This window comes from Microtus oregoni, unplaced genomic scaffold (genome assembly GCF_018167655.1).
Source record: "Microtus oregoni isolate MIOR12 unplaced genomic scaffold, Mior012 000016F_ref0000370, whole genome shotgun sequence".
Taxonomy (NCBI): domain Eukaryota; kingdom Metazoa; phylum Chordata; class Mammalia; order Rodentia; family Cricetidae; genus Microtus; species Microtus oregoni.
Window position 1 is genome coordinate 17,159,867 of NW_024543075.1, and position 25,636 is coordinate 17,185,502.

Genomic DNA, 25,636 nt, shown 5'->3' on the forward strand with positions numbered 1-25,636 from the left:
GATATTGACCAAGCATTTTTGTACAATAAAGTTTAATCACAATTATAAAAATGTGGCGTTGGGTTTTCACTATTAACATTATATACAATCCAGCCCAACAAGAAGGGCCTGCCCCCCACCATCCTGGCCCACTGAGCCAGAGCTCTGAGACACCAGGGTGGGAGGGTGACCCACAGGGTCTGGCAGGAACAGATGAGGCAGGGTTCCAGGCACAGAGTTCCCAGGACTAGGGGCCAAAGGCCCCCCCAGGGGGAGAACATGGCCACTGCCCCAGAGACCCCTAAATTGGGGAGGGGTGCATATAGGACAGAAGGGGAAGTCCCCACTAACATGAAGCAGAGGGCTCTTCAGCCCCCAAGAATAGCATCTATACAGGCTGGTACCCCAGGTTTCCACAGGAAACAGCTGCTGGCAGCTACACAACATTTACAGCTTCTTCTCCGCAAAGAAAAAAAAATTAAGAGGGTGGTTGGGCAAAGGGTATGGGGAGTCAGAAGTTACCTCAAAGGACTGAGGCTCCCTTGCTGGGCTCAGGGCCCCTATCCCACATGTGGAGATGGGGACATGTGGGCCCTGCTGAGCCCACTAAGGCTGGGGGTGCTGGGAGCTTAGGGCACCAAGGGGGAATAAATAGGGGTGAGGGCACCAGTCCTGCCCCACCTCAGTTGAGGGAGCCACGGCAGCTTTCAGTGCCGCACAGACACGGGATCTTGTTGTCCTCTAGTGGGAACTTGTAGTCGTAGGTGATCTCCTCATCCACGCCAATGGGCTGCTTGGAGTAGATCACAATCTTCTTCTGAGACTCGATGGTGATCACTTTAGCGTAGCAGTTGGGCTGCAGGAGGGGCAGTGTAAGCCGCAGCCCCACCTCACCCTTGCCCAGCCCAGCCCTGGCCCAGCCCTGAGCGCACCGTGCAGCAGTGGTTGATGAACCTGGCGAGGTTGCCACACTTGGTGGCATCAATGATGGTATCGTGATCCACCCGGAAAAGGTAGCTGCTGCCAATGCCCTCCTGAACGTAGCGTTTCTCCCGCATGTCAGCTACCATCTGGGAGGATGAGATGCACACGTCATGGACATCAGCCACTGCACGGGCTAGACTTGCTCCCAGCAGCTCCTGGGGTCACACTGATTGGATAAGCACCTGGGTCTACCTGCTCCCACCTATTCTGACCCAAAGTCAGCCACAGAAGGACTCTGGAGAAACCAGTATTGGCTCTTTGGAGAACCTGTGGCCACAGTGGAGCCAACAGTATGCTGTGGGCTTGGGGCAGCTTCTGAGATGACAGTGCCATGCCTTCAATTGAATCCTCTCCTAAGACTATCCTTCCCAAATAGACACCTATGGGCAGCTGGCAAGAGCAGATGGCAGATGGTCTGTGCCAGGACAAAGGCTTTTAGCAAGGGGCAGCCATTCCCAGGAAATAAGCAATGCATTCTCCATTCTCACTGGGTGACCTTACCCCTTTGCAGAGTTCTAACCAGCAGTTCTGTGGTGAGGACTCCTCCAGGCTTCAATCTCCAGCCAAGTCCACCTCAGTAGGACTGTGGGATGTCATCCCTACAACCCTAGGACCCTGAGCCTATGTCTACACTGGGACAATCCTGATCTTATTTCTGTTCCTTCTGCTGCTCCCAATCACATTCCTAGAAGCTAATGGGGATACCTTGAGAAAGACCTCAACACCTTACCTTCACCCTCTACGGCCAACTACCTGGTTCTGTCAACCACTCTGGACCCACAGGCTAGACTCCTGTCATCCCTGGGCCACTACCTCTTCCATACCTTGGCTTTGATCTGCCATTAAGCCCCACCGAGACCAGCCTACACAAGCTCTTTTCTACACAGCCAGAGGGAGCTTATTAGCTTCTCAAGTCCTTGCTTGCACAGCTTCCAGGACATTCCCCATCCATCCACAAGGTCACACTTGACTGATATGGTTCCAGCTCTGAGGAGTTGGCTCCTCTTGCATTTTCAGGCTCACATCTCTGTCACTAGCCCTGAACACATGCACTGGCCACATCTTCCTAAGAGGATGCAGCTTCTAAGCCTTTGCACACGCTGTCCCCAGAACTGGAGCACATATATCCTGCTGCCCCAGGAGTTCCCGGCCCTTTAGCTTCCAGGGCTCTGGGAGGCTCTGGGTCCCGACATCTACAACCCCCTGGTATCAACACCATTCTTGACTATCATTGCTGCCCAGTGTTCCCGGGAGGCTGGCCTACTAACGTCTACTTTACTAAGTAAGTCTCAAAGCTGAGCAGTGGCAGTAGCAGTAATGAGTGAGGCTTTGTAAAAGCCTCAGATGATGGCGTGAAATTTCATGCTGTTGTACAGTCAGCAGCTAGGCTGATGCTGGAGCGGAACCTTACCTGGCGGATGTTCTGGCCAACATATTCTATCACCATCTCATCAGCTGCGATGGGTTCCATGGCAAACAGACCCCACTCATGGATCCGGCTCCGGCCAAATCGGAGTTTCTTCTTCCGGAACTAAGAGACAGAAAGTAGCTTTAACGGTTTGATGCTCCCACAAACTTGCACCTTCCCCTGTCCCACAGGATCACAGCAGGGGCAATCTCCTTGTTGTGTTTCTCCTCCCTCCTCCAGTTTCCCCTCCTGACCTTGAGCTGGTTTAGCTTTAGCAGATCACTATCCATGATGGCTGAGGTGCCAATGGCGCTCAGTAACCGCCGCTGCTCTGACCGTCGCTCAGAAAGCACCCGATTAGTCCCCTGTGAACAAGATTAAGGTGGTGGTGGGTGCTTGAAGGACTGGAAGGAGGAGGCAAGCTAGGGTTTGGGGCAGGGCTCTACCTGAGTGTCCACGCCTTCCAGCTGTCGGGCTGAGACAGGGCACACATCCAGGTACTTGTCCTTCTCCTTCTTGCTGATGGGATAGTAACCTTCGCTGCGTGCAGAGCCTGTCTGATGCTCCCGGGGCCCATCTTGGGGCCGTCGCTTGCGCTTTGGAGTGCTTAGGTTGGTGAGTGCAGGGTGTTAAGGAAGAGAACAGGTTCCCTACTGGCCAGTCCCTTGGGGCCCACACCTCCTGTCCACCCCAAACCCAGCCTACCCAGTAGCTGGTCCAACGGTGAGAACATTCAGGAGACAGACTGGATAAGGCAAGTCTAGACCTTACTTGTTCTGTCAGAAAAGACACGAGGCAGAGGGAAAAGAAAGCTGGCAGCTAGAGAACCCCAAAGCTAACCAAGGCACAGTGAGTTAGACAGATAGGAGACCAGTATACAATCCTAGGAGTGACTGGAGGATGACATTTCTAGCCACATGACCCCAAGGAAAGCTGTCCCCACCCCAACCCCGTGTCTTGCTCTAGGGAATAAGCAGGCTCTGTGGCTCAGGATATTTGTGTGATGGACCCAGTGGGTATCATTAAGCCAGTCGGCCCCACTGGTCTGCTGCAGCAGCCGCTCATATGTGAGTCGCAGGTAGCTCATGTCTTCCAAGTCCAGGCCTGAGTTCCAAATGTCATATAGGATGGTCATCTGCTCAAATTCACTCCTTGGTTCAAAGGAAGGAGGCGGTGGGGGTGGGGGTGGGAGTGGTGGCCGTCTTCGTCGAGTGTGGGAGCGGAGGCTGCGCCTCCTGATAGCTCCTTCCTCGTCACTGCTGCTGCTGCTGCTGCTGCTGCTTTCTGAAGACTCGGACTCCCCTTCCTCCTCATCTTCCTCCTCATCCTCCCCCTCCTGCTCTGGATGCTGCTGCTGCAACTGTTGCTTTGACTCCTCTGCCTCAGCCACCACCACCTCAGGGGCCTCCAAGACTTCATCAGCTGGGGAGCTGAAGAGTGCATCCAGGGCAGGAGCTGGCTCTAAGGGCCGAGGTGCTGGTGTGGCAGGTGGAGGCTTGATGGCCAGGGCATAGTTGTGTTCTAAGAGAATATGGCTGAGTAGAGGACTTGGGCGCTCAGCCTCGTCTGAGGTCTCTGTGGCCTCTGAGTCGTCACCAGTGGGTAGGATAGCTAACCCACGTCTGGCTGGGGTCAGGGCTAGATCAGCCAGCACTGCCAGGTCCACTTCTGTCCCTGACTCAGTGGCTTCTTCTTCTTCAGTAGAGCGGACACGACCTCCAGCCCGATTCCGACCCCCTCGGGTCACCTCCTCAGGCCAACTCTTAACCAGAGATGCATGGTCCAGGGGCAGGTTCCGAATGGTCCGCTCCACAACCCGGGGAACTTTTCGAGAGACTGGACCAGGAGACTTGGCCTGCAGTGGGGCAGCTGGGGGAGGCTCTGGGGTTGGTGTCTCCTCAGCGGCAGAGAAGGAGACAGTTTTCCGGCGTTTCTTAGGTGGGGGTAGGAGAGGGATAGGAGAAGAGGGACGCTCATCCAGGCGAGGGGCAGGGTCTGGAGGTCCAGCTGGTGGCTCTGGAGGAGGCTGTGGTATATTAGGAGGTGTTTCCTCAGCAGTACCTGGGGATGGAAGCACGTGGGCAAAGGCCAACTTCATTAGACAAAACCGTCAGGGCTGGAGACCTGGGCTCAGCTATACTAGCGTGAAGCAGCCTTACTTCATCAAGTTCTACCCTATTCTGCCTCAGTTTCCATATAAAGTTTTGTTTTGTTTTTTTCGAGACAGGGTTTCACTGTAGCTTTTGGAGTCTATCCTGGAACTAGCTCTTGTAGACCAGGCTGGCCTCGAACTCACAGAGATCCAGCTGCCTCTGCCTTCCAAGTGCTGGGATTAAAGGCATGTGCCACCACTGCCCAGCCAGCTTCCATCTAATACAATCATGATGATAAATACACATACCTGCTTACACAGTGGACACTCCTGCCTGCCTCTCTCCTGCCCATATCACTCTCAGCCCTGTGTACTCCCTGAACAGGATAGGGCTCTGTATCTATTCATTATTCCAGCTAACAAACATCTACTCTGGTCATGTCAGGCATGGAGAAAACTCAGAGGAGACAGACAAGTGCAGGAAGCTTTCATTCAAATGGGATAACTGACCAAATCAAATGTCTAGTCAAACTAGAAAAACCAGGGAGGGAAGGGCTGCCACAAAAAAAAAAATTGGGCTTCTAGATTATTTATAAGACTGTTGGAAAAGAACACATTTCATGACTAGACACTTGTGGGCTTATAGCTTTTACATCTCACTGTACCATTTTCAATACTAAGTGGCAGCCAGTACCACATCTGGCTGGGCAGGCAGCAATCAGCTGAGCATACTGCCTTAAACTGAAGTGCTCCTTACTTGGGAACACTAAGTAAGGCCCTTCAATGTGTTGTGTCACGTGGGTATCACGTGGGTCTCGGACAATGGCAAAGTACAGATCTTAGCATCCAACTCAGCTTCTTCACACAGGTTTCTTCGGTCCCTCACTTCCACAGGCTTTCATTTAGGATACAATTTTTGGGTTACCTGCTCAGGCAGTACAACTACTTTTTTTCTGGGAATTGCTCGTCCATGACCTCAATTCTTAAAGACAAGGCCCTAGAAGTCAGTGTCCCCCAGCTTTCTCCCTCAGAGCCATCACTAAGTGATACCACAAAGACTGCACCTGATCCAAGCTGGCCCAATCACAGACTTCTAAGAAGGTCTAAGATAGTAGGTTGGTTGGCCTATTGCTAGCCTGGTGGTTGGTGAGTATGAACACTGTACTGGAATGAAGAAACAAAGGAAACCAATTTCCTGGGGAAAGCAAAAATAAACCAAACTAAAAGACAAAAGAAAGGCAAGACCACTGGGCTGTGGTGGCACACACCTTTCATCCCAGCACTCAGGAGGCAGAGGCAGGTGGATCTCTGTGAGTTGGAGGCCAGCCTGGTCTACAGAGCACGTTCTAGGACAGGCTCCAAATATACACAGAGAAACCCTGTCTTGAAAAACCAAAAAAGAAAATAAAAAAGGCAAGACCAAGATGTTCTACTCGTCTCTGAATTCTCCCAGTAAGCATACCATGTAAGCATACCCACACCCACCCACTCCATCTCCTGCTTTTTGAAAGAGGTCTCATGTAGCTCAGACTAGCCTGGAGCTCAGTGGAGTCCAGGATGAAGCTCATATCACTGGCTGCTATATAAACTGACTGAAATTGGCTGCTATATCTAGACCCTCAACGTCTTTTCTTTAATTAGGCTACTAGTTAGTTATTAAGCTGACAATTTCCAGAGGAACGTGTGAACTACCTTTTCAGGTCTTCCCCAATTTCCTGGTAAGCCACACAGCCCTCCTTGTATACCCTACCCTTAGAGGAAACTAGCTATCGCTGTTACCTTCCCTTGTCCCTTATTACTTGCTTTCAGCCTCAACTATTCATCTGAAATTTGTAATTCTAATGACCTGTCACGTCCAAGGCACTTCTATCTTATTATAACTTCTCCTGCGCACAATAACATAGTCTAACCCCGCCTTTTCATTTTTTATTTATTTGTGTATTCAGTCAGTTAGTACTGGACACTGTACCTAGGACTTTATGCATGCTAGTAAATACTACCACTGAGCTAGACTGCTGGACCTTTGTAAAATTCTATTTGATAGAGGGTCTTGCTAAATTGCCTAGATTAGGCCTGAATAGTCTAAAATGGCCTCAAACTTTATATCTTCCTGCCTGACTCCAAAACCTCAGCTCTATACCCCAATTGCCAATGTTTTCAACTCAAAGTCCAGAGGCCACAACTCAACTCCAAATCATCCGTGCCTATAATCCTAGGTCACTTTACCATCTTTTTGTGGCATGTAGTATCACCAAGTTATTTATCCTCTTCTTCATCCTGATTTCCACTTATTTTCTGTCTCTGACCCACAACCTCAAGTGTAATTCTTCAACTGTCTACCCTGGGTTTTGAGATATGGTCTTTCACTGGGACAAGGAGCTCAACCCAGGGATCTGTCTCTGCTTCCCCAAACGTGGTATTATAAGTGCAAGCCACCACACCTTTATGTGGGTGCTAGGATCAAACCCAAAGGTTCTCTGGTTTGTGTAGGAGAAGCACTTTACCTGCTGGGCTCTATCCCCAATCCAGGAATTGTATTTTACCTGTGTCCCCTCTAATGCTACCCTTATATCTCCTTCCCCTTTTCCAAATCCCTCTTCCAGCCAGAATGGCCTTTTGGAAATGTAGATGTGGGCCCAGAAAAATTGAAGGAGAAAAATGCCTCCTAAGTGGTCTTCTCTTGCCCATAGATTCAGTATACAGTGTCAGAAGAAGTCTTCATCTTATGGATGTTGAAATTTTTTAAAATTTAATTTTAGCCGGGCAGTGGTGGCGCACGCCTTTAATCCCAGCACTCGGGAGGCAGAGGCAGGCAGATCTCTGTGAGTTCGAGGCCAGCCTGGTCTACAAGAGTTAGTTCCAGGACAGGAACCAAAAAGCTATGGAGAAACCCTGTCTCGAAAAATCCAAAAAAAAAAAAAAAATTAATTTTAGAGGGACCCTTAAGTCCCATCTTCCCAGCCTCTGAATAGTTTTCCTGCAGCCGGGTGGTGGTGGCACACGCCTTTAATTCCAGCACTCAGGGGCACAGGTAGGCAGATCTCTGAGTTTGAGGCCAACCTGGTTTACAGAGTGATTTCCAGGACAGTCTCCAAAAGCTACAGAGAAACCCTGTCTCAAAAAAACAAAAAAAGAAAAAGTGTCCCTGTGACACTCTGGCTCCTCTCCAACTCCCCTTCGTAATGTATCCTTTCAAATCACTATTATCTAGTAATTTCCTTTCCATGGCAAAGAAAAAATTTTTTACATAGATTCTGCATTTTGCATAGGAGGGCCTCAGTCACTTCTACAGTTTTGGCCACGCTTCACCCTAAATTTTCAACATACCATAGGGTGAGCTTTCTTACAGGTGTTCCAACTTGTATTCTGTGCCTTATGCAGAGTCTATATATCTGCTAGTTCCTCCTCAGTGTCTGCTATTCAGACCACTGTGCCTCAGCAGGATGATGTGCCCAGACCCAAAGACACTCTCAGGAATCTGAGTTCCTTGCATCTTCCCTTCATAGTATTTAATGGTTTAAAATCATAGTTATTTTATGCACTTATTGCTTGACTGGCCTGTATCTCCCTGTAGACTGAAAGCTTTATGAGGATGAGAACAGCTCCTGTCAGACACACCATCATGTCTTTGTACTGCTACTGGTAGTAGTAGTGCTCAATAAACTTCTACTGTATGAACGCACAGTCCCTACCTACCACAGGACCATCATGTGCATGTGCTACAGAACAATAAGGACCATACACATCTGCAAAGGAAAGCAAAGGCAAAACTCAGACATGAGTTAGTGTTAGCACGTGACCATTTAACTGCCTCCACATACACACAGCACCTCAGGTACGAAGTGTATGTAGACACCATTCTCCAAGACACTGACAAACATACATCTTAGTCACATGACCTGTCTGATGAAACCTACCTGTAGGCCGTGTGGGTGATGTCTCCTTTTCAGGGAGAGGCATAGCAGGGGAGTTTATCACCCTGTCTGTCTCAGGCTTCTCATCAGGTGCTGGAAGGGATTCTGGGACTTCTCTGGGGGTTGGTGACACTGGGGGAATGACTGCTGACTGTTCCTCTTCTTCAGAGGAAGACTCTGATGAGGAAGATGAGGAGGAGGAGGAGGAGGAGGAAGAAGAGGATGAAGAGGAAGAGGAGCTGCTGCTCTCGGAGTCTGACGTGCTCCCGTTTTCACCATCTGAGTCAGCATACAGAGAGCACTGGGAAGATGAGTCGCTGTCCTCATCCTCACCTGGAAATCCAGAAGAGACAATCAATGGTCAAGCTGAGGGATCATTCACTAAATACTCTGGCTGTGTGGCTCTAGGCCCGGTGCTAGAAGTCCAAGAAGTCAAGAGGTTAAATAAGCAAGTGTCTGCTTACAGTGACTAACATTAGCCTAAGGGACTGAAGAACACAGGAAAGAAAGCCCTGCGTTCTGCTTAAAAGAACAAGTCTGGGAAGGCCTCCCTAAAGAGGTGCTAAAATCAAAAAGGAGGAAGAGGAGCTATCTGACCACAAAGAAATGGAGATAAATCAGGAGTATCAATAACAACAAAAAAGAGAGACCTAAAGACTGGCATGTAGTCAGTTTGGACCAAAGTAGGTTTGTAGAAGACGGACTCAAAGAATTCTGCAATAAACAGTATATGCGTTGAACATAGAAAGGACGCTGGGGGTGGAGGGGGAATAGAGAGAGGTTTAAAAGAGAACAAGGAAGGTCAATGAATGTATGTGGATTAAAGCAAAAGGAGGGACAATTCAGGAGAGGGTACCAGCAAACAGTAGGAAAGGTATGATTAGTGTATGGCATATAAATGTATAGCCATAATGAAAATCCTACATTGTATACTAAATTGAAGAAATTAATTAAAATAAAAAGTCAGGGGGCTGGAGAGATGGCTCAGCGGTTAAAATCACTGGCTGTTCTTCCAGAGGTCCTGAGTTCAATTCCCAGCAACCACATGGTGACTCACAACCATCCATATAATGAGATCTGGTACCATCTTCTGCCCTGCAGGTGTACATGCAGACACTCTATACATAATAAATAAATAAATATTAAAAAAAAAAGTCAGTCAGCTGGGCGATGGTGGGACGTCTTTAACCCTAGTACTCGGGAGACAGAGGCAACAGATCTCTGGGAGTTTGATGCTAGTCTGCTACACAGAGGGAGTTCCAGGACAGCCAGGGCTATACAGAGAAACCCTGTCTTGAAAAAACAAAAATTTTAAAAATAAATAAAAAGCCAAATAAATTTAAAAAAAATAGAGCTGGAGAGATGAATCAGGTGTTACGAGCACTGGCTTTTCTTCCAGAGGACCAGGGTTCAATTCCCAGCACCCACAAACACATGAGCTCACAACTGTAACTCTAGTTCCAAGAGATCTGATACCATCACACCAATGCACATAAAGTTAAATAAAAAGCTAGTCGTGGTGATAGGCACATTTGTTCTACAGGTGGAGGCAGGAAGACCAGAAGTTTAAGGTTTTGTTCATCTACATAATAAGTTAGAGGCCTGCCTGGGCTATGTGAGACTCTTCCTCAACAAAACAAAACAAGGGCCCAGCAAGATGGCTTTAGCAGGCACCTGTTGCCAAACTGATGACCTAACTTTGAACACCGAAACTTACATGGTGGAAGGAGAGAGCTGACATACATGTATGTGATACACACATATATATATAAATACCACACTTACAGAAGATCAGTACTGGATGAGAGAGAGCACTAAGAAATCCTGAAGAGGTATGATGGAAAATTCCTATAACCCCAGCACTTGAAAGGCAATGAGGCCAGGGAGAGAGGGAGCGAGAGCAAGCAATCAGATGCATCTATGAATTCCATAATGGAGTAAATTAGAAGGTCGTAGTGGTAAACTGGAACATGGAGAGACAAAACTGAAAAGAACATATGAGCAGGGGCCAGAATGACTGACTATACAAATGGCCTATAATGCCCACTTTGGTAGAAAATAGGGAGTCAGGCAAAGACCTTCTAGAGAAGTGAGTACATTTCCCAAAATGCATATTTTAGTAAAGAAAATACTATTAGCTGTTTGGAAAATGGAATGAAATAAAAGGAAGGGAGAGACTCAGAAATCAGGCAAGATTGCAGCAGAGGAGTTGGGGGATGCAGGCCAACTGGTAGAGTACTGTTTGCTCCCTAGCACCGCACACACCAGGCATGCTGGCATGTTTGTAATCCTAGCACTTCACTTAGGTAGAGGCACAAGAGGACTACAAAAACAGTTGAGAAAGGCAAAACAGCAGGAACAAAGACAAATTCAAGACACACATTAAGAGATACAGCAGATAGACAGGAGCTGTCTTCATTCTTAGCAGGTCAACCAGTCCTTTGCTTCTTCAGCAGAGACCTCAGATCATTATTGCTACCAACCCCAGCCACTGCTGAAACAGTACCTTAGAGAAATTCCTGACTGACATCCAACAGTGGCTCTTTCCTCGGGTCCAGCACATTACCAGACTTGTCACCCTATTTCTATTTCATTGTTCCTTAAAAAGTAACAAGTGTGTCCCCATAACAAGTTGGGTTTTTTTTTCTTTTTTTTTCTTCCCCTTTTGGTTTTTCGATACAGAGTTTCTGTGTACTGCTCTGGCTGTTCTTAACTCATTCTGTAGACCAGACTTGCCTCAAACTCACAGAGATCCTCTTGCTTCTGCCTCCTGAATGCTGGGATTAAAAGCATGCATCACCACTGCCCAACTTCAAACAAGCTTTTAAAAGCAGTAACTACATCTGTCTGAATCAAGGCTTTGTCTAAACTTCATAAAACAAGTACAAGTACGCACAGATTTTCAATGCATGTTTCTTAAAAAAAAAAACAAAAAAACAACAGGCAGTGGTGGTCTACAGAGCAAGTTTCAGAACAGGCTCTAAAGCTACACAAAAAATCCTGTCTCAAAAAAGAAAAGCAAAACAAAACAGTATATTTATGTGTATATACATACACCACATGCCTGTGGAGTTGGGAAGGCATTGGATCTCCTGGAACTGAAGTTACTGGCAGTTATGAACCACCCTAGGTGCTGGACCAAACATGGGTCCTCCGTAAGAGCAATAAGTGCTATTAATCACTGTGCCACCTCTGCAGTCCCTTCATACATACTTCTGAAGTATGTACAACCCATGGAAGATGTGTAAGCGGATAGAAAAGTGTCTGGTAATCGCACAGGAAGGGAAGAGAAAGGAAGCCTGGTGGCTGGGCCTCACAAGAAGAGCAGTGCTCAGCCGGGCGGTGGTGGCGCACGCCTTTAATCCCAGCACTCGGGAGGCAGAGGCAGGCGGATCTTGTGAGTTCGAGACTAGCCTGGTCTACAAGAGCTAGTTCCAGGACAGGCTCCAAAACCATAGAGAAACCCTGTCTTGAAACACCACCCCCCCCCCAAAAAAAAAAGAGCATTGCTCTAAGATGAAAAGGTCTAGTCTGGTAGCATCAAGGTGCAAGAGGAGAATACATACCGCTCACCTCTAGGACCTGAGAAAAGACACAGACTTTGCTGGACTGTCCAGAGGGAGACTAGCTTCAGAAGACAGAATAATCTGAACTAATGGGGTTAATGTTCCAAAGGACGCTGCTAAAACAACTGTCTTTGCTAAGGGCAAGACTGGCCAGAAGTAGGCCGGGCGGTGGTGGCGCACGCCTTTAATCCCAGCACTCGGGAGGCAGAGGCAGGTGGATCTCTGTGAGTTCGAGGCCAGCCTGGTCTACAAGAGCTAGTTCCAGGACAGGAACCAAAAGCTACGGAGAAACCCTGTCTTGAAAAATCAAAAAAAAAAGACTGGCCAGAAGTCCAGCAGGAGAGCTCTATGAAGTCAGAAAAAGACAAACTAGATACTACAATCCCTTCTCCGCCAGACCTGAGTCTACTTAACTTACCATCCGATGCCTCTGCCTCCTTCTTGGTGGCATCCACAGCTTCTTCCCGCTCTTCATCTTCCTCATCTTCGTCATCATCATCCTCATCCTTAAAGAAAATGAAAAATTGAGACTAACAGGAAAAAGACAAGTTTTCATTCTTGAAACCCTGCTAGCTGCCTAGGTTCCAGCTAAGTGAGAAGCTGGCTCTCTGATGCCCAGCATCTTACCTTCTCTGAGGAAGACTCCTGGGATGCTTCTTCCCCTTCACTGTCTAGAGCAAAGGATTTCCGGTGCTTGCCTTGGGTCTTCCCTCGTTCTTCATCTCGCTTCGGAGGCTTGGTCCCTGGACGTCCTGGTTCCCCAGCTTCCTTCTCTCGCTCAGGATCTGCAAGAGAAGTCAGAGCAGTTGCAGTTTATCGGTAATTACTGCTCTCCTACGCCAGATGCAAGGAACTTTACACACACTATTGCCCACTTTACTAACAGGCCAAACTTACAGGCAGGAAAGTTGAAACTCAGCACACAGATGAACACACTAACATATTACACAACTTAAGCTACGTCCCACACATTTTCTTTCATCATCTTCTAAGCTGGGTGAAAGAGAATGCTAACTTATTTTATTTGGCTCAAGAAAACAATATAGGACTGAGGGTTCTCCAGAGAAGCAAATCTGACTCAATAAAGAAGCTTCAAATCACACAAGCTGCCAACCAACAACCCAGACTTCAACAGACTAGGAAGACTGTACCACAAAAGCATTAGGTGGTAAACTCCAGATGTGAATTCTTCCTTTGTAAGTGGAAAAAACCAAAACACAGATTCATTGAAATCAGCATAGCCATAATTAAACCCTAACTCTGGGAGAGGCCTATCTGATGCTTCCGATGCCTTTTAGAATTCCTTTCATTTGTTTTAATTCTGCATAAAGGTCTCCAATTGGTGCCTTGTTCTCAGAAATACCTTGGCCCCTTCACTCCTCCTCTCCTATCAGACTCTGAACAGATCACCTTTCTCTTCTGCCGACTGTCTACTTACCATCCTCATCTTCCTCAGCTGGAGTAGAAGGCCTGGGCCTCTTTTCCTCACTGGCCTCGGAAATTTCTGATGGCTCTTTCCTCTTCACCTGGAAGATGCAGAAAAATGGGGCCCACTTACAACTCAATCAGGGAGAATGAGAGGGAGGGAAAATTTAAAAAACCCTCAACTCCCAACCATCATTTCCCCAAGGAAGGGAGGCCCACCAGCTTTCCCCGCCACCACGTTCCTGGATACCTTAAATGAAGGCAACCGCAGGGCCCCTCGTAGCCCTGACCCAAAGGCAAAGGCCTCAATGCCCGTGATTCCGCCACTCTTGGCCCAGTCTACAAGGGACAGCATGCCCGGCTCTTTGAGTTTCATCTTTTCTTTATCTTCCTCCTTGGCTTGCTGTTTGGCTGCATTCTGGAAGGGCTGCAGATAGCAGGGAGACTTAGCTGCAGACTCCAGAGCACAGTTATTCCTTCCTGCCCAAGAACCAACAATGGGCCTCAAGAACACAGACATCCATGAACCGACACTATCTCTGGCCAGTTAAAGAGATTCTCAAGTCTGATACTTTAGGCCATCCACCCTTAGGAAACAGTCACTAATTTCTACTCTGTGACAATTGGTAGAACTGAAGACAAGCCCAGAAACACTTAAGAGTTCTGTCCACTGCAAGCAGCAGAGGCGTCAGGACAAAGCTCTTGTGACCTAGGTCTGTGCTTACCTTTTGCTCTCTGTCTGATTCCCCTGCCCATAATGCCCACATTCACTTCATGTTCTCTTATCCCTACTTTGATCTGGGCAATCAGGGAAAGTCAAAGGTGTATCTCCTTCAGCAAGTACTCAAGTGCCCAGCGTCCCTGGACTAGACCTCCTCACCTTGGCCTTTTCTTCCTTGCTCTCCCACCACTGGTCAAAGGCTCCAAAGGCCACATTCTCCACCATCTTGCGGTTGAGGTCTCGCTGCATAATGCTCTTCATCTCTTGGACAAGGGTGGCTAGCACACGACCCACAGTGCCCGCTGAAGGCAAGGCCTTGCTTTCTGCCATCTCTGCTTCTTCCCTGTGAGGCAGGCGGGCTTCTTCTCCAGAGACTGAGGAAGAAGGCAGGGGCTCTGCTGCCATGGGCAAGGGCAGGTGGTAGGCTTCCCGGGAGTATGCCCCACGACCTTCTTGCCCTTGTGTGTACAGAGCATAAGGCAAGCCATAGGCTGCCTCTTGTGGGGGTGGGAAAGGGAGGAAGGCCTCGCCAAAGGCCCCACCAGGAGGACCAGCTGAGGCAGCAGTCAATCCCTTGCCCTGCCGCAGCTGGTGGAGCCGAGTTAACATCTGGGTCTGCATCTGGAAGGACATGGGCATCCCTCCCCACTGTGCTCCAAGTCGATCCATAAGTTCCAGGGAGTTCACAAAGTCATAGATGTGGGGTGGTGGTGGTGGAGGCGGCGGAGGGTACTCAGGGGGGGGTGGTCCATCTGGGTGGGGTGGCAGGAGGTAGGCAGGTTGATGGGGAGGATAACCCAGAGGAAGGGAAGAAAGGTAGGGAGGAGGAGGGGGAGGGGGTGGTGGCGGCGGCGGCGGTGGCGGTTGCTGGGGAGGCGTTGGGGCTGGAGGAGGCGAACCACCCCTGTCATCATCAGAGATCTCCATATCTTCTCCGGAAGAACATGGAGAAGCCTGTAGGGTATGGAGGAAAGTCACAGACAGCTCCTACCAGAGCTTCTTGAGCATCCCTCTCATTTGTTTCCTTGTCTGAGCACCTTCCCGCTCCCCTAAGACCTAAGCTTCCTTCCCCAATCCTATGGCTGGCGGCAGGCTCACCTGATTCTGTCCATTGGCCTTTGGTGACTCCCGGGCAGCCCCTGGCTCTCCACTCCCTGCAGGTGCTACATCTTCAAAGTTGGCTGGGGCAGGAGGGGGTGTGCAGGGCCCATGACCTGCCCCAGAAGGCACCTCACCCCCTGCATCTCTAGCCCCAGGGCCTGCACTGTTGCTCTCTTCTTCTTCCTCTGTATCAGAGGCCAGGAAAGAAAATTTGGAGCGCTGTTCCTTCAGCAGCATTTCAATGCGGGAGTCCAAGCTGCTGTGCTGAGCAAAGGGGACACTCTCATTGGTGGTCTCTGGGGCTGGGGAGCCAGAACGGGCAGGTGAAGGTGGGCGTGGGGAAGTCCGGGCTTCTTCTCTCTCAGGGCTGGGTGCCCCACCACCACTACCACTACCACCACCACCACCAGGTTCTGGAGGCTCTGGAGGTGGGGCCTCTGAGGCAGGGGGCCGGTAGTCTTGGTCAGTGGATCGGTTGGGATCAGGGGCCAAGTAGGAGGTATAGGAAGGTGGGAAGCGCTCAGGTGTATTTTCAGTAAATGGGGCCCCAGGAGGATCATCTCTAGTTGCCCGGCGAGGTGGGTAGGAACTGTGACGCTGGTAGCGATTCCAGCTTTCATAATATGCTGGGTAGCTAGAGTCAGAACCACGAAACTGAGAGGCTGAGGAAGATGAGGAGGAGGACGATGATGAAGAGGATGAAGATGTGGAAGAGGAGGCTGCAGTGGCTGCAGCAGTTGCTGAGGTGGTAGTAGAGGTGGTTACAGGGGCTGAAGATGTGGAGAAATGGCGGCGAGAAAAAGAATCTTGATAGCTGTTCTCTGACCGCCGGGGTTTGAAGGAAGTTGAAGTGCTGCTGAAGAAGTCAGGGAGTTAGCTAGGCTCCTCCCTGGGTGACCAAAGCCCCTCTAGACAGAGGTTCGATCCCAGCACCCACTTGGTGGCTCAAACCATCTTTCACTCCAGTTCCATGTGATCAACTGCATGAGTACTAAGAACACTGTATGCACACACATACATGCAGACAAAACACTCAGACACATAAATCTAAAAATGAGCTATAGAACGAAGTTTAGAGGTTAAGAGCACAGACTGCTCTTGCAGAAGTTTCAAGTTCAAGTCTCAACACCCAGATGATAGTGGACAACCATCTATAACTTCAGCTCCAAAGTATCTGTCTCCTTTTAGCCTGCTTGCATGCAATAAACATACACACATGCAGAGACACATACAAACACACATAAAAACAGACAAATCAAAACTCCCCAACATTTGCTTCTATGATCAGGTCCCAAACTAGTATCCCTGAAAACAGCAATTTGTTAGTTGAAACTAAAGACTAAAATAGTTTCTGACTCCTTCTCAGAGACCTAGGGCTCATTCTTCACAGCTATAGCTCCCAGAATTAAATGGCTCAGGCGAAAACAGGTGTGCCTTCCATACCTGCTGGAGTAGGCAGAGTCCTGAGAGTAAGGGGTGCTACCCCGAGGTGTGTAGGGTGTTCCTTGGGAGGACTGAGGGGTGAACTGGCCAAAGGAAGATGGGGTATCTTGTCGACTGCTGGAGAAATTTGTATCTTGGGAGCAGGGAGTGCCATTGCCAGGGGTGCCCCCCACAGCAGTGCCTGCTGGGTAGGCTGCCGTGTCTGAGGAAGATCGTCGGCGGGCTTCAGTCTGGAGAGAAAATGAGGCAAGGAGAAATAAAAAAAGATCAGGAATAATTTAAAAATGTGTCCTGCCCCAATCCAAGAATCCCAGTTTTTTGTTTCTGAAAGCATCTAGGCATCATTCCTTTGCCTTCCTATACTTAACAGTGAAGTTTAGGGCTTTCCCAGATGGCTCCTGCTCCTGGTGACTAGGCAATGTGTCCATGTGCCTAATACCACAGCAGCCACAAGCTTCTCACCGTCTCAGTGGCTGCACCAGAGCTCTGGAACTTTTCACTCAGGGCCTTGCCTCCAGTGGGCACAGTCTGAGGAGTGTAGGAGCCATTGACAATCAATTCATAGTACTTCATTCGTTGTTGTCCTAGATGGAGAGAAATGGAAATCAACAGAAGGAAAAACATCCTCCCTGATTCGGCAGTCTTTTTTCTTCCTCAAGGCTTCGAATTTCCTATAATTTTCCTAAATTGTATGTTTTAGAACATCAATCCCATACTTAACTCAATCCTTGGGAATGTCTACCTCATTTCTACCTGCCTATGGTTGCTTTGACTAGATCTTGTCTTTGTATTTTTTTGAGACAAGATCTCATATAGCCAGGTTGGCCAAACTTGCTATACAGAAAACAATGGTCTTGAATTCCTGATACTACTGCTCTACTTTCCAGGTTAGGGATTACCAGGTATGTGCTACCACATACTACTCTTTTACAGATTCATAGAACAAAGCCTGGCTCGTCTTTATCTCCTAACTATTAGAAAAAAAAAATTAATATGGGTAGGCCACAGTGCTTGGCTTGGCATGAGAGAGGCCCTGGGCTCAATCCAAACACCCTGTTTCGTAAACTCATAGTTTATCCACATATCTCAATTAGAGTATTTTATAAAGTTTAAGGAAAGTACTCTGCAAAGTAGAGGTCTATCTGCTGCTAAGCCCATTACCCCTTTATGTTATAAACTAAAGACCGCAGAATTGCAGCTGCAAAGGTCAATCCAGCCAGGAGGTGGTGATGCATGCCTTTTCATCCCAGGACTCGAGAGGCAGAAGCAGGCGGAACTCTCTGAGTTCAAGGCCAGCCTGGTCTACAGAGTGAGATCCAGGAAAGGGTTCAAAGCTACAGAGAAATTCTGTCTCAAAAAACCAAAAATAAATAGAGAGATAAATCATTAATGAATAAAAACAAAGAAGTGCCAGTATAGTGGTACATGCCTGCAATCCTCATACTTGGGAGACTAAGTGAGGCCAAGGACCCATCCAGCTCAACATGAGCTGTACAGTGTACAGGTCAGTCAGAGACAGACAGCAAGGCTGACTAATACAGGAAACTGGAATGTAGAGCATCTTCACAGTATGCACAAAACCCTGAATTTCATCCCCAGCACCAGACAAGTCAAGGATAGTGGCACAAGCCTATGATCCAGGATGAAGGAGAAGTAGAAGTCAAGGTCATTCTTGGCTATAAAAGAAATTACAAGCCCAGGCTTCACAACAAAAACAAGGGCCTGGAGAGGTTCAGTGGTAAAGAGCATCTTGTGTTCTTGCAGAGGACCTAGGTTAGGTTCCTATGACTCCAATTACAGAGGATCCAGCATCCTTTTCTGCCCTCTGTAGGTGAATACGCATGCACGCACGCACGCACGTACAAAAATAAATCTTAAGGCAAGGCAGTGGTGGCACATGCCTTTAATCCCAGCACTTGGGAGGCAGAGACAGGTGGATCTCCGTGAGTTCAAGGCCAGCTGATCTACAAGAGCTAGTTCCAGGACAGCTAGAACTGTAACACAGATAAACCCTGTATCAAAAAAACAAAAAAATTAAATAAATAAAAAAATAAATCTTAAGAGGCAAAACAAAACAAAAAAAACAAATCAAAAATAACACCTATGAGGTCAAGTGTAGAATTCAAGGACAGCCTAAGCTATAGAGTGAAACCTATAAAACAAACAAAAAAGTCACAGAAACTATCATATGCTCTTTAATCTCAGCACTCAGGCAGCAGAGGCAGGAAGATCTCTGTGAGTTCAAGGCCAGACAAAGTTACATAGTGAGATTCTATCTCAAAAACACAAAAAACAAACAAACATAAAAGCTGTGCAATTACGTACAGCAATCTAAAGTCAGAAGGACATGAGTCGTCCCCTCACCTGTAAACACCGACTAACAGCTGCTTCCCTTAGATGGCCCCTGTAACTAGTCTGCCATGGGTCTCATCTCTCCCTGCAATTCCTTGAAAGCGGTTCAAAATAGCCCCATCTTTTTTTACTTTTGCTTATTTGTGTGTGATGAACTTGTGGCTATCCAAGTGCATACACATGGAGGCCAAAGGAAGAAATGGATATCTCCAATTATTGCATTCCCTCGCTCCCTCAAGACAGGGTCATGCTTAAACTGAAGCTTGCCATTTCTTAGGCCAGTTGGTCAGCGAGTTTCTGGGATCTGCTTGTCTCTACCCACCAATACTGAAGCTACAGGCAAATACAAATATACCTGGACTTCATGAGTGACGGAGATTAAAATTCAAGACTTTATCATTACACAGTAAGTACTTTTATCCACTAAGTTCTCTCCCACCTCCTCTCTGTTTTTTTGAGACAGGATCTCATTATGTAGCCCCATTTGGCCTGGAATCATCTTTGCAGACAGGCTAACCTCAGTCTTCCCATCTCTGTCTCCAAACACTAGGATTATCAGCACATGGCACCATGAAACTCTGCTTTCTTTATCTTTATCCTCATAGATATGTTTTTTTTTTTTTTTTGGCAAGCCACGAGTATGCTAGGTATGTCCACCACTACTGATCCAAGACTCCAGTTCCTCAGTTATCTAAAATTTCAATCATACTATATGTGCTACTAAAGCAAGCATAAAATATCTATAATTTCAAAACAAAAAAAGAAAAACCCTCACTGAGCCGGAGAGATGACTCAGCAGTTAAGTGTACTGGCTGCTCTTCCAGGACTGAGTTCAGTTCTCAGCACCCACGTGATGGCTCACAACCAACAAAACTCCAGTTCATCCATGGGCATCAGGCATACATGCTGTACATAGATATACATGTAGAAAAAACAGTCATACACAAAAACATAAATAATAGAACCCTCCTGAAATCTTAGTACTTTGGAGAACCCAGTATTAAACTTACTACATATAGTTCAAGTCTTACCCTAAGTACAATTTCTTAGAAGCAGAAAAGTATGATTGACAGTGGGGTACTGCCATTACCATGCTATCAATAACATAAAATACCTTGCATGTACCTTAATTTTTCTCTAAAATTTAAAAATTTTAAGTTCAGAAACACACCTGGCCTGGCCTCAAGAATTTGGGTAAAGAATCATGACCCTGATTACCTTGGCTGAGCCCAATAGGGCATTTACAGATATAATCTCTGCCAGAGAGCAAGCAAGAGACAAGGGAGCCTCACCTTTGATATCAAGCTGGGCATGGATGATATTGCCCATGACAGAGGTGAGGTGGAGGTTTTTGACAGTCTCCTTGGCACCCCGAGTGCTGGTGAAGAGCACACGGGCCAGGCCCAGGTGCTTGCGAGTGCGGGGATGAAGAAGGATCTCCACTTCTTCTACCTCACCATACTTCCGGCACATATCCTTCAGGAAGGTTTCCCGCACATTGTCATTGAGCCTTGCAAAAGTTACTTCCTTCAGTGGGATCTGTCCGATATAGAATTCATCCAGCTGTGGAAAGAGGAGTTAGTCTGGGGTTTCCATAATGAGCGTAGTTCCCTTACCATTTGGGAAACTTCAGACTCATGCGATCAAGACAGGACTGGGAGACTTTGTGATAGGCAAGTGAAGTGGGGATCATGAACCCTACTGTAGTACAGACCTCTCTCTTTGACTTCTGCTTATGACAACAATAAGGAAAAAAAGACACATAAAATATAAGAATCAACACACACAAGAGAAAGCAGTAGGAAGAAATAAATAATCTATTAGCTCAGGTCTGATGATCACAGGTTAGATAGTAGAAACACAAAGGTAGAAAAATTTTTTCCCATTCAGAAGAGACAAGACAGTTCTGAGTGTAGTGTGCACTTCTCTAATACTAACACCTGGAGGCTAATGCACAAGGATCCTCAGTTCAAGGCCAGTCTGAGTTACCCAGGGAGACCATGCCTCAAAAAAGAGAAAAAGATAAGTCATATATATATATATAAAATCTGAAGATGATGCAGTGGTAGCAGAGGTGTAGACAGGGTGCCTGGGAGCCAAGAAAAGGATCATTCACACAGAGAAAAGTCAGGAAAAGATTCACAAAGATGTTTCCTATCATTCTCACGGGGCTTTGTAGAAAACTCAAAGTTTACCAAAACAACAGAACCCATCTTGATGTTTTCTAAACACTGAAGAGGGTCTGGTCTGGTTTGGATATAACAAGGGTATAGAGTCAAGTAAGTGATTAGGCCTGCCCAGATCAATAACCACACATGCCAACGCTCCAAAACAGACCTAGCATGTCAGCAAGATGGCTCAGTGGATATAGGCACTTGTCACCAAGCCTGACAAGCTTGAGTTTGATCCTTGGACCCCATGGTGAAAAATCAGTTTCTACAAGCTGTGCTCTAATTTCGACATGTGCACAATGGTGTGTGCAAGCTTGAGTGTGAACACATGTGAGTTCCAGGACAGTCAAGGCTACACAGAGAAACCCTGTCTTGAAAAGAAAAATAAAAAAATTAAAAAAAAAAAGAAAGAAAAGGGAAAATACATACTTGTAAAATAAGAACAGAACCTGAGACAAATAACAGCAAAAAAGCCTAAAACTGAGGAGGAAGCCACAGACAGCAAGTGCAATAAATGTAAGACTCCGCATGAAGAGAAAGATTAAGATGATCAGGAAAGAACTACCAGGTGACTCCTAGGCTTCTAGGTTGTGAGCCCGGGTATCTGATGTTGTAATTTATCAGCAGAGGAAGAATGAAAAGAACTGAGAGAATAAAGATAATGTGTTCAAGTCTCTGGAGTCTGGGTTTATGAGGCTGGAAGTAGGTATGGGAAGTAAACATTCAGGCCAATAGAGCTTAAATAAGATTGCTCAGGGAAAAGGAAAGAGGGGGGAAACACCCCATAAATTACTTTAAAACTCAGTGGGAAATAAAACAAAACAAAGAAACAAAATTGGAAGGAAACAAAGATCCACCAGCGTTTCTAGGCTCAGTGCAAAGCTTGCAGAGTATCTACCATGGGAAAGGGAGCCACTCTTACAGACCAGCTGGGGGAGGACATACCCAAACGACAGTGAGAGACAGAGGACACCAAGCAGGCAGTGGCCTTAGCGGTACCCTTAACTGCTGAAGAACTAGGGTATCCCAGTCACGATGTCTCTGAACATCCACCCATACCTCATGCCTCCAGACATCAACACCCTTGTCACCAGCGACATACTAGAGACACCTCAGCTATTTAAGTACACCTCCTGTCTCAGACATCTTAGTCTCACAAACTCAAAAGCAAGGAAATGTGGTTGCCAGTGTTGCACTGGGCCAGCCACTCAGGGAGGCTATGCGAAGAGCAAGGTGCTAGGACCCTTGCCGCGCTCCAAGAACCAGCATGCTGAGAGAGCAGCAGACACGTACCTTAAACTTAGGGACTGGGAGGGAGAAGTCTCTGTTCTTGGACCTGACATGGCAGCGGGGATCTTGGAGGTCTTCCACTGGTGTGTACTTCGAGTCCTAGCACAGAAAAGAGAGCGATGTGACCAGGACAAAAACTTAGCAGGCTGTCCACTCCGGGAAGCCAGTGGAGACGCACATACAGAAGAGCTGCCATAACCTGCTCCTTCTCAAAGGACAAGCTACAGGTCCCGGAGGTCTAGGTGCTGAACACCGGGAAGGGTGGAGGGAGGAGGAGGGCAGCCCCGAGGTCCAGGGAAGTCCGGAAGCCATGAGGCACTCACGCTGACACTGAAGTGGACTCCATCGTAGCGGTACACCTTCTGGGAAGGCCTGCGCAAGGCAGGGTCCAAAGCCGGATCCACGATGAGCTTGTAGTTCCGCCACTGGAAGCTCGGGGCTTTCTGCCCATCTCCCCCACCTTCCTGGTCCATCCTCGCTCATTTACACTGTCAGGAAAAGACGGATACGCAATGGGGGTCCAAGCCTCCGGCCTGACTCCCTTGCTGTCCCCCTCCATGGCTAGCCCGGATTCCAGGTCCCCCCCATCAGTCCAGTTCCCACACCTCGGCATGACCCACGGCTCCCTCAGATCGGGCCCTGAGGACCGGGTTCACTCTAACACTCCGTTCCCCCTCCACCCCCCAAGTCTACCCTCAGGGCCCAGGCCCAGCTCGCGCCCCCAGACCTTCCCGCTCTCCCTAGCGCGCCCCACTTGGCCTCCACGCAAGACCCCTCCCCCGTCTCCTGGCAGGCCCCGCCCCCTCCCGCCTCCTCACCGGCCAGCGGCCCGGGCCGAGCCCCGCTCCCGCTCCCACACGGCCGCTCGCGTCCCCGCGCCCCAGTCCTCTGGACCAGAGGTGGCACCTCTCCGGGGCGTTGGAAACACCGCGAGACCGAGTCTGAGCCCCGGCTTCGGTCCCTGAATCCAGGCGGGGGGGGGGGGGGGGTCGGGTAACGCGCGCCGCTGCCCTCTCCTCCCGCCCGGGCGCGTTCGGTGCCCCCCCACCCCGTCTCCGCGCACGCGCGTCAAGGCCCTACTCACCCGCTCGTGGCGAGCGGCTCACCCTCCCCCCACCGCGCGCAGCACCTCAGCGGCGTGAGGCGGCGGCGGCGGCGGCGGCAGCGCGAGACCCGGCCCCGCAGCGGTGGCGGCGGCGGCGCCCCCCCACCACCACCTCCCCGGCGCGCGCACCAAACACCACCGCCACCTGCACGAGGCCCAGCGGGCGCGGCGTCTGCATTCGCACTTTCGCTACAAGGACTGCGGAGCGATCCACGGGGCCGAGCGGAGCGGCTCTGCCTCGGCCGGGGCCCTGTAAGGCTTGGGAGTCGTAGCCCAGGAAGCCTGAAGATCGGCCGCATCCCCCGGAGAGTGGACTGTACCACCCTCATCCAGCTGCCCCGGCCTTGGGGTTCGTGACGAATCGGCGGCGACGAAAGCTGCGACGAGCCCCTGAGGAAAGAGGGGCGGAGCGAGGGGGAGGCGGCCAGCCGGAGCTCGGCAGATTTGAGTGGTGCGTCGAACGACGCAGATTCGCGAGGCGGGCGGGGCAAATGAGTGAACAGGATGCGCGCTCCTTTGCTGCTCTTCCCTGCCCCTTCCTTGCGCAGCTCGAATGCCTACGAGGCTGCAGTGCAGATTCGCCACCGTTCTGGGCTTTGGCCGTCACCTCCTCTCACCTGCGCTGGAGTCGAGAAAATGACGCCCGGTTAGCCAAGCCCCGTTGGCAGTGTCGACAGCTATTCCTGCCTCTTTCTTCCTAGCCCAACTCAAGTAGCAGCCCACTTCCGACTTAGGGCGAAATGGTTACAGGGGGGAAGTCTTCTCGGAGCTTCCTGAAAAATTTCAGACCAGGGAAGGTGCCCAAATAATCCTAATGTGTCGGGTAGCGAATCTGCGGATCCCGTTGTGGGTGGGGCTAGCTCGCCGCGCAGAGAGGCGTGGCCAGGCGTGCGGAGCCCGGCGTAACGGGCTACTTCCCGTAGAATCCACCAAAACCTGGGCGGGATGGGAGGTGGAAAAATACAACCAGGAGCGGTGACTCAGGCACTTTCCCTGCCCGCGCACATGAGGTGATCGGTTTCTTGCCGCTCTTCTGCTCGGGCCCCTGTTATATTTCGGACATAGTAACACCGAAACTGCTGTGCACCGGAGGATGGCCCCGAACTCCTGATCTTTTTGCCTCTATCTCCTGAGGGCTGGGATTACAGGTGTGCGCCACCATAACCGGTTTATAGGATGCTGGAGAGCTCACCTAGGGCTTCTTGCATGCTAGGCCAGCACCCTAGTTACACCTCCCTTGGGCCCGTTTTAAAATGTCCGTTTGACAAACGGGGACGAACAGGCCGAAGGGAAGTGTAACTAAATCTAAAACTGTGTTAGGGTTCACTCTGATAAGTTTAAGAGAGGCCTAAAGACCCTTAAGTGCGTCCTATGAAAGTAAAAGTCTTGAGGCAGGCAGATCTCTGTGAGTTCGGGGCCAGCCTGGTCTGTAAGAGCTAGTTCCAGGACAGGCTCCAAAGCTACAGAGAAACCCTGTCTCGAAAAACCAAAAGAAAAGAAAAAGTAAAGTCCTATAGCCCAGTTAGCCATAGGCACTTCAGAAGCCCAACTAGGGCTTCACTTGGGAGCCTGGAGCTGAGATTGCCCCAAAGTTGAACACCCTGGCATTCCCACCGGGTCTACCTGGAGCTGAGGATGCCCTAAGTGGCCTCTCTACAAGCAGTCCCTCATTAAATTGACCTCCCTTAGTGTCAAGTTATCCAAGAATGGATGTCTATTGGTCATAAGACTGCAATCCTCACGACAGTGTAGGAAAACTATTGGAGTCTAGTTTTACACATTTTAATTAACCAAATAATAAAGACTGTCCAAGGTCTCTCACCGGAAGTCTGACAGGAATTGTGCTCTAAAATTATTGGGCTGCGGCGGGGGGGATTTTTTTTTTGTTTTTTGAGACAGGATTTCTCTTTAATAGCCTTGGCTGTCCTGGAACTAGCTTTTGTAGATCAGGCTAGCCTTGAATTCACAAGCTATCCACCTGTCTCTGCCTCCCAAGTGCTGGGATAAAGGCGTGCACCACCACCGCCTGGCAAAGGAAATCTTTACATGAAGGCACAGGAGATGATGTTTCTTTTTTTTTTTTTT

General features: G+C 48.9%; 1 protein-coding gene across 4 annotated transcripts; it reads right to left on the bottom strand.

The window, feature by feature from the left end:
• Positions 1-24,303, bottom strand: Setd1a (SET domain containing 1A, histone lysine methyltransferase). 4 transcript variants are annotated; one of them, XM_041666349.1, is made up of 19 exons: positions 23,736-24,303; positions 22,770-22,934; positions 22,450-22,545; positions 20,278-20,548; positions 17,096-17,217; positions 16,634-16,863; positions 15,188-16,046; positions 14,249-15,043; positions 13,619-13,795; positions 13,382-13,469; positions 12,571-12,728; positions 12,362-12,449; positions 8,381-8,710; positions 3,368-4,432; positions 2,818-2,990; positions 2,626-2,736; positions 2,375-2,494; positions 912-1,049; positions 1-835 (listed from the first exon to the last, which is right to left on the bottom strand). In XM_041666349.1, the coding sequence occupies exons 2-19, from the start codon at positions 22,917-22,919 to the stop codon at positions 662-664; spliced, it is 5,145 nt and encodes a 1,714-aa protein (XP_041522283.1). In that variant the 5' UTR covers positions 22,920-22,934; positions 23,736-24,303; the 3' UTR covers positions 1-661. The 4 variants fall into 4 exon arrangements, with proteins under 4 accessions (XP_041522283.1, XP_041522282.1, XP_041522284.1 ...); XM_041666348.1 differs by lacking the exon at positions 23,736-24,303 and adding an exon at positions 23,531-23,664; XM_041666350.1 differs by lacking the exon at positions 23,736-24,303 and adding an exon at positions 23,265-23,446 and having other exon boundaries at positions 15,188-16,043.
• Between the last annotated feature and the right edge of the window lie 1,333 nt (positions 24,304-25,636).